Source organism: Cariama cristata, unplaced genomic scaffold (genome assembly GCF_000690535.1).
Source record: "Cariama cristata isolate BGI_N322 unplaced genomic scaffold, ASM69053v1 scaffold31848, whole genome shotgun sequence".
NCBI classification, from domain to species: Eukaryota; Metazoa; Chordata; class Aves; order Cariamiformes; family Cariamidae; genus Cariama; species Cariama cristata.
This window is the reverse complement of record NW_009631119.1, coordinates 4,735-13,828: the sequence shown is the minus strand read 5'-3', so window position 1 is coordinate 13,828 and position 9,094 is coordinate 4,735. Positions and strand designations below refer to the sequence as shown.

Genomic DNA, 9,094 nt, shown 5'->3' with positions numbered 1-9,094 from the left:
CCAGTCCTGCTGCAGGACTCGCAGAATGTTTTTCATTGCATATAAAAATAGGAATAGCGATACAAACTTAAGACAGCTTTAAGAAAAGCAGGGGCATCCAGACTGGCCTTAAGCTATGATCACAGGCCATTAAAAGCCTGGACAGCGCTGGTCCAGGGATTACAGTATAAGGCTACTTCCCAGTACCTCATTTTCTGCTGACAAAACCTTTATTCCTGAAAGAGCCACCCATCTATGAGCTAGGATCTTTAAAGGTAGCTCACTGGTGAGTTGTCCATTAGCTCTCCAAGCTCATATCACATGGATTTTCTTGATAGGTTTTTTTGTTAATAGTCACTTTCTTATACCTAAATCCAATAAGTTTGGAAAAGTTACGTCTTTTGTGCCTATACACAAAAATTTCATCTAGTAACCTATATGCTTTGTACTGGGGGTAATTGTCAGTTACAGGCATAATTTCTTTTGTGACTGATACTGTATTACTTGTAAAACCTATTGTTTATGCACCTATATCTATTTAAGTGTAACCACATTAAAAGAGAAAAGAAGATGTGTCACCGTGCCTTTAATTGGAACAATTACATTTCTGCTACCTAGACTGGTGCAGCTAAAGTCACATAGCTATGTTTACCCAAACAGGGGATGGGAGACCAGTGTCAGACCAAGTTAGTACCAGCAAGCTGTGCAATAACGAAGTAATAACTGAATTCAGCTTTTATGGTACAGGATTAAAGACTGTACTGATAGCTCTGCATTTCTCCTCCCATGTGTTGTGGTCAAATACTGGATGTTAGAAAGGAGCGTAACTCCCTTTTTCCCCACTGCGAGTTTCCAAACAAAGAACCTTACAGTAATATTTCTCCAGTATAGTTTCTAGCAACCTGCAGCCTCTGACACAGGAAGTCCCTACACCTCTTCCACCTGTGCTGTTAATAGCCATTTGAGGATTTTCTTTCAGGGACTTGACATGATGCCTTTTTGAACTTACGTAAACTTTTGGCATGAACATCATCAAATGCTACGATCTGCATAGACTAACTGTTACAAAAACACTTATGTTCTTTTTGTCTAAAACCTGTCACCTGGTATTTTCTCGTACTGTCTCTTAATTTTAACTTTAATAAGCAACCGTGTACAGCTGTTCTTTATGCACATTCTCCATGTCACCCATGTGTGACACCAGTGAATCTGCTGTCCTCTCTTTTCTAGGCCAAGGAGTCCATCTGTTCCTTCTGTGAAAAGCCTTTTCATAGCTTCATTCATTCTTGCTGCCCTCCTGAGTCTCTCTCCTGGTTATGCTACACTTTTTCCAAGAACAAGAGAGCATATAGTATTCCAGATATAGAAGCGCTATACACGTCTAGTTTTACATTGTATTCCTTACTGTTTTTCCTAATAATTCCCAGCATTATTTTGGCTGTTACTGAGAAATCAGCTTTTGTTCTCATAGAACGATCTACTGGGCTGCCATCTTATTAGTCAGTGCTAAAAGAGGCCAATACTGTGTATGCAAAATTTGGGTACAGTTCCTGTTCCTTTCCCATGGTAAGTGCCAATTTGATCAACAATGAATTTAATCTGGATTTTCTGCTCTTACAGGCAATTCTTTCTCTAAGGGTACAAGAGCCCACCTCCTACACGTTTTCTCTAATGTATAGCATTGGATCTCCAATGGCAAAATTTCCTGCATTTCCTATTAGAATAGAGATATTCTGATTTTCCAAGTTTCTGATACATCTCTTGTGTCTGAAAGCTTGTTTAAAACTAGGCGTTCTGATTCCTTTTTTTTTTTTCTTTTTCCTAAGCATTTGTATAGAAGCCCCACACACACTAAATACATTTTTCCTCTTTAAATGGAGCTTACTTGTTCAGGTGCCTCATCTTTTCAACACAATTTCTAACTTCTTCCTTTTTATCTGAAGATTCTGCTTTTCTTTACTCCAACTTCAGAAACGTCATTCCTGGTATGCTGCTTGGCACCTGTCTGCGTTCTCAAACTAAACAAAACTTGCCCAAAAACTTCTTTGTTTTACATGTGAGAAACTTCATTCTGTTTTTGCTAGATAAAGCCTGTTCTTGCATAGGAGAAAACTTAGAAGACAGAAACCTATGTTCCTCATGACACTAAGTCCCCCTTACATGTACCATTTTCCCAAGCAATTATTTTCTTTTAGAAGATACTCTGTAAATACAATTTTAAGTAGCTAATGCTTTGAGCTTATCTGTTCATTGGACTTTCTAACATGCCCTGCTGTTGCATCATAAATACCGACCAACCAATGCTTTATCTAAGTGTTACTTGGGAGAAGAAAGGAAAATGGAAGCCCTTTAAACAGTGGGTTATTAACTGATGTTGAAAGCAAGCAAAGGGCGAGCACTCAAGTTGACCAGTAGTGGGGTTAGGCAGCGCAAATACTCTCCAATAAACTACAGAATTTGAATTTTCCAAACTGAGTGAGGACTCCTGCCACCTGCTTTATTTAGCAGATCAATGTAACAGTGGTTTAAACACTAGCAGTTTCTGACACTGTTTATCTACAGACTGCTGCTGCCACTAATCAGTTGCACAAATAATAACCACAGTGGAAAGCTTGTTTAATTTGGGTTGTACACTTAATGATCTCCAGATGACAGTAATATTGAAGCTGGGTTATATAAACTGAAGTATCAACAACTTAAATAATATTGGTGTGCTTATTTTTTGTAGTAGTGTTTTCTTACAGTTTGAGATTGTAGAAGTGCGTTACACTTCTCTAGATCCCAAATGCCAGTTTAATCTCTGACTTTAAAGCAGCAGTTCTGAAGTTTCAGTATGAAATCATTCAACTTTTTAACGATTTCAAACCTAAGTATAGAGCACTGTTTCAAAGTGCAGTAAGAACTGTATAGTATGTCTACAAAATAAGGGTATAGTTAAGCTAAATCAATATTGATCCTAAAATTCCCAACTGAACTGCAGCGCTGATGGAGTATTCCAAAAGTTTTGTCACACAACGTTTTGACCTTCAGTCCAATTTTCTATAAAAATTCAACTTTTAGTAGTATTGGTTTTTTGCATGTTGGTGCTTAGGTTACTAGCGACTGTCTATTTTTTTTGCCATATGTTAACTGACATGAAGTTCAATACGGGATTTGTATACCACAGACTGAAACCTGTAGTCTACAGTATTAAAGCAAAACCAGCTATTTTCAGCTAATGAACTAGTTGTGATCCGATTAACAGTTAACATAACAGTAGCTCACACTTTCAACCATATTTTCACAGGATGAAGAGCCTGAGCACCCAGAAGTACATAAGTGGAAGATTTTCAGATTAATGTAATTAATATAACTAATACTGCAACTATAGCAGTTTGCGTACAAGGACATTTCAAATTTCCATATAACTTCCTTCAAAGGTGCAACCTTTTCACTATTAAAAGACCCTTTCAAAGTTGTTATTATCACCTCTAGGATGTTACTTTTGTGTTACATGGATCACCTTGTGTTTCTGACTAAATACATTTATGGCATATTAGGAGTAAGAATTCAGAAGCACTACCACATGGCTTCATTAAAAGCTAGTGCTGTCCTAGTGTAAGGTTTCATTTAATTATTTCTCCTGTGCAGTGAATGCTTTTTGAAATGTCAGTCTGAAGTGCCCTTTACAATAGTGAAAGTCAGCCTGTTCTAACTAGTGGTTGTAAAGGAATGTTGATAAACTTATTTATTCCTATTACTGCAGCAATTGCATTACATACTTTAAAAAAACCCCAAACATCCCCCTGAAGTGACAGTAGCAAATTTAAATACATAATTACTTTTGGTAAACTACAAAAATCTCTCTCATTTGTTCAAAGAAACATTCCGATCCACAAAAAAAATAAAATTCTAAAAATTGATTCTATAAACACTCACTTATCACTTGATATGCTGCAGTCTATAACTGTTCTTTTGCTAGTGTTGACTATTAAGAAAGGCAGCTGTATGGTGGAGTTCAAAGCTGGAGGGCCTTGATTTTGTTGTTCATTTTGCTGATTTCTTTGCACCAAGTTTTTGAAAGCTATTTGCTGTAGAAAGAAAGACAGAAAAAAACGATCACTGACAATAAAAGAACAGATGTCAGTGTTTCCAGCAAGTGGAACTTCATCACTCTTATTTACCAACTCTCAATACCTCCGGTAATTTTCTGTCAAAAAGTAAATTGTGGCCTGACTTCTCTTCGCACCAGTGAAGCTCACCAGGAACAGAAGTTAAACACAAATTGTTCACACATACCCCTTCATTCCTATGTGGGTGGGCTATGCCCCCCTCACAATCCCTGGAGAAGAAACAAGAAAGGAACTTGGTGGAGAATGGATCCCTGTTGCTTTTGAAAAGGCATTGGAGTCAAGAGGTCTTCTCTGTTACTTTCTATGCGTAATAACCTCAGACTAGGAGCTAGTTACACTGAAACAAAAGTTAACAGAAATTACAGCATTCCCCTCCTCCTATCATTTATCTTCTCTTCCCCTTCTCATCCATCACCCTCTTTTCTCTCTCAAAAGAATTTTTAAATTCTCCTCTGAATGTTTTTAAACAGGTGCTGTTCATGACACCACTCACTCTCTACTGACTGCCTATGTATGAAAATGTGTGGTTTTAGGAAATGTTATTTGAAGGATTGGAAGTCGGTGTACTTACTCACTTTGAGGCGCTATTTATTCCGCTTAAGGGAAAGATGGATAGACAGAATCCCAAAGGACTGGTAAACCATTTGACAATGAACATAATCAAGGAAATAATTACAGTTGTAGTAAGGGAATGCATCTCTCATCATTTTCAGACTAAATAGTTAAGAGGGCCTGAGTTGCTTTATTTTCACCAGGGTAATTTCATGTTACTCTTAGAGAAGCTGCTAACTGAATTTATTAGGTCAGACAGATAGAACCAGAATTGTGCCCTAAGCAGGGAAACAGTTTTGGGTGATTAAGAAAGGAGCTATTTAAAAGATATTTAAAAGTTTCAGCGTGTATCTAATTAGATGCAAATTGTATCAATATAGTTGCACCTGGCAAAAAATATAATTTTTTTGCCTGTATCCTCATTAAAAAGTTTGGCAAAAAAATATAACCTTTTTTGCCTGTATGCTCATAAAAAAGTTTGATTGCATTTAAATTACTGAATGTCTGCACAGACCAAAACACTTGAGAATGCTCATAACTGTATTTATAAAATGTTACTTTACTTTATAAGCAAAGATGCATTTGAAATATGTTTCTGCAAAGCCAGAACTCAAGTCATCTCAAAGGTGCATGTCAGAATGTAAAAGAGATGGATTTGCCACCATTCCACTCTGAGGATCCAGAGATGTCTATCATCTCCCCCCAAACAACTCTGTACACATTTACACAAGTTCAGTTGTAAACTTCATAGCTTAGAATCAAAGAGAAATTTTCCAGTAAGAACTAGTCAGAGAAGGTAACTCGGGGCAGGGAGAGCTTGGAGCCAACAAAGGGTACTCGTGCGTTGCTCACAGAGCTTCAGCAGAACACCTACAAAAGCTTGTGGCGCGCACGTTTTACAACTGGTAAAAATGAACCAGAAAGTGAGGGTAAGAGGTCCCTTGACTAGAATCCAGACAGGTCACAAGCATGAAACTTTTCTCCCTAGTATATCATAGCTGCTAAATAAATCTAAAAAGAACTTCAGAAGTTCTAACGTGTTGGATTTGCACTTGATAATTTCATTTATAGAAAAAATTAAATATACCTGCAGCAGCAGTTCTTGTAGTTGGGCTCGTTTCTGTTTTATCCTTTCAATCCGCTTCTGTTTTTCTATCTTAAAATATAAACATAAATGTATCAAGATATATACTTAGTTACCCTGTTGGTTCCATTGGGCCAAACTGAACAGGCTTTAGAGCTACATCAGTGTGCTAGCACCATTACAGAAGTCCATACTTTCTTTGTAAATGGTGGTGAATTCCATGGCACAGTAAGCAAATTGGAAAAGGCTTTTCAGCCCTACCCATTTGCTGTATATTTTCTTCTTTTTGAAACAGACTAATCACATAGTCACATGAGTTTCTCCATAAAACAGGTCTGACAAACTGTAATTTCTTTCTCTGTCAACAATTTTAACTCCAGTAAAGAATCAGTTATTACAAGAGAATGTATTATTTCCCCACACACTCCTCCTCTTTTGCACTGTGCACCAAGTGCCGATTAGCACCAAATTAAACACTTGCTTGAGGGGGTGCTTTGGGTTTTTGGGGTACTGTTTTGGAATTGTTCATGTCCCTTCCACTGTTCTAGCTGCAAGGTACCAGACATAAATGTGTGGAGACTGGGCTCAAGATCATCACCTGCATCCTTCCAGTAACCTCCACTTTTTGTTCAGACTACTCATTTGAGACTTGATTAAACTAATAAGATTTCAGCAAGGAAAAGGGGGTAGAGGTGACACTTGCTACGTGACCACAGAATCCATTTCTTGTAATGGTTTTGTTAATGCTGGTTATCTTCAACCTAAATATGCAGTGTTTGGGACAGCAGTAGTGCTGGATGCGTACTGACACTACAGATACAACCAACGGTATTTTAAATAGTGCTCTGGGGCAGCACTAAAGAATTGGACAGTAGTCATCATGTTTAAAAGGTATTTTTCCTTGTCATCCTGTTGGTCAGCACTATGTCACTGCTCCCCAAAATATCAAACTCTTAAATTACCTTTTCATTCAACCACTGAAACGAAATGATGCAGTCTTTTAAAACTTAGCTGACCTAAACTCCCTAATTTTATTTACAACGTTGTTTTATAGTGGTTCCGCACCTGCACTTCCTTCAGAGCACAGTAGATGATTTTCTTTACTGGGACAAATATGTAACTCTTGAAACCAACAAACAGTACAGATGATTTAGACACAGTTTCTACGTAACAAGCTTTTTTGTAATGATTTCTCATTTTTGTAATGGTAATCTTATTATGGAATTACACTGTAAGAAGAGCTGGCACTTTATACAGCTTTAAAAGCAAAATTAATTCTGATTTTCACACCATGAAAATGCAGCTTCATTTTCTGTTCTGTTATATTGTGTCACAGGAAGCAACATTTTAAGAAAATATGCCTAGCTTCCATTTTATTCGTATGTAATTAGAGCCAGGAACAGTGACTAACACAGGATCATTGTAGATGACACAATGAAATTCAAGTTCTGTATTTGTAACAATAACCTATACTGAAAGATAATGCATTCACATGAATGCATGTAAAATGTAGATTTATCCATCATTTTTTTAAAAAAAGAATCCTGGAGTATAATGATTGAGCATAAGCCTACTCCTTGGGTGGATGTATTTTCCAAGTTGCTGTAACGGACAAGGATAATAAAAGCTTTTTTCTTACCACATCTAGGAAAAGAATTGATGTAAATGAACCTGCACAAAAACACCTGTTCTGTACTGGAGAGGCACCCCATCCACCCTTTAAGATATTAAATGTCGCAAGTATCACAAATATAATACATACTAAGATGTATTTACAGACAGTCATTACAGCACTCTGCTGTAAATACAGTAACTTGTGCTTTTTATTTATAGAGCATTTGGCCTGAAGGACAAGCAACATTTGTGCTCATAGATTCTGGCATCCCTGCAAAAACATGGTAACTCCTAGCCTGCTGGAAAAATAATGGAAATAACCAATAAGTAAAACTTCATTTCTTTCCCTGCCAGTTCATAACTAGTATTTGACATCCTAGCAGGAATTATTTTTCAATTTAATTTTTTTTGAACAGCACTGCCAATTACAGACATCAATAGAAAACTGGTCTCCTTTTAAATGTATACCATTTTGTAAGCATAACTGGACCATATATTCTTTTGACTTTCTTCTGGTTAATTCAGACTACTATAGACTTTAACTTAAAAGTAATCCCAAATTTAATCAATGTCCATTTTTGTAAGGTAAAGTTTTTTTAAAACCTCATGTGATGGATACTAAATAAAACTGAACTAAGCATACATAAACATATCCTTTCAGTTTATTCAAATATCAAAAGTTATATTTTCATAGCGTGCAAGAATCAAAACCAATCAGGTTCAAATTAAGGAAGAAAAAAAACCCTCTTCTAAAGTAGAGCAGCTCCGTTATCACCACCTGTGAGCTATACAGAATTTCCCATCTACCTCACTTTACCTCTAGATTCTGACATTCCTGAGCTGAGTTTGTAGGAAGGCCGATCCATCTGATTTCCTTCTTCTCCTTTGAAATTATGTTCATTGCCATCAGGACATTAAGGGCATCGTAAACTCTCCGTCTAATATTCTTCTGATCATAAGCCTGCTAAGAAAACAATACAGCATTCGTTACAACAAAAGAATTCAAAAAGGAAAAAAAGACTGAACATACCCTTCATAGATCTGTGGAAGAGAAAAAGCCAAAATGGCCGTTCAAGGCAGAGTGGTATTACAACACCATGCCTTCATCTGTGCTACTACTTGGATACCACATGGGCCTGTTTGGTTGCGAATGGAAGCCTCAGGCCTGCTTGAAGCCTCTGTGCAGCCAATTCCCATCATGGCAAGTCTGTTACGGTTGAAAAGCTTGACAAGACCACATGTGATGAGTGCAAGAGTAGCCTTTTTTTAAAGATAATTCTTTTGGCAGACTTCTCTGTTTTGTTTATAATTCAGAGGGAGGTCAATTCTTCATTTTAATTCTGTATTTTTAAATTTCAGAGGGTAAGTCTTTCTATTTGGGAAGTAGTTAAGTAAGTGAAGGAAAATATGGGGGGTGGCAGGACAGTGCAGAAACAGAAGGGACAGAATTCCATGATAAAGCAGGCAATATCATAATGCTGTAACAAATTTCAACACGTATTTGCTTACCGAATCTGTAGCTAGGTGGCTGTTAGAATTTGTGAATTCCGATACCAGCTCATCAGCGACTTCATTGTATGAAGTTGTTCCTTTACGTTGAACTTTTTCACATACTTTCATTGAAAAATGCCTCAGACCTTTCCCATTTTTATCGCCTTTTTTGCTTCTCTTACTGGAAGAAGAAAACTAATTATTTCAATACATTGAATGTTAATAGGCTACTTTGTTACACAGCAAAAGGTCTACCTTTTGC

The 9,094-nt window shown here is 37.0% G+C and overlaps 1 protein-coding gene across 2 annotated transcripts in view; it reads right to left on the bottom strand.

Annotated features, from left to right (window-relative positions):
* TFDP2 (transcription factor Dp-2 (E2F dimerization partner 2)) overlaps nucleotides 1-9,094 on the bottom strand; it is a 20,321-nt gene that overhangs the window by 7,526 nt on the left and 3,701 nt on the right. Inside the window, exons 3-6 of one of the 2 annotated variants that reach the window (XM_009705839.1) lie at nucleotides 8,851-9,013; nucleotides 8,159-8,305; nucleotides 5,731-5,799; nucleotides 3,898-4,049 (exon numbers count right to left, since the gene is read on the bottom strand). In XM_009705839.1, coding sequence (XP_009704141.1) covers nucleotides 3,898-4,049; nucleotides 5,731-5,799; nucleotides 8,159-8,305; nucleotides 8,851-9,013 — 531 coding nt within the window. The remainder of the gene's footprint in view (nucleotides 1-3,897; nucleotides 4,050-5,730; nucleotides 5,800-8,158; nucleotides 8,306-8,850; nucleotides 9,014-9,094) is intronic. The other variant, XM_009705840.1, reaches the window with a different exon arrangement.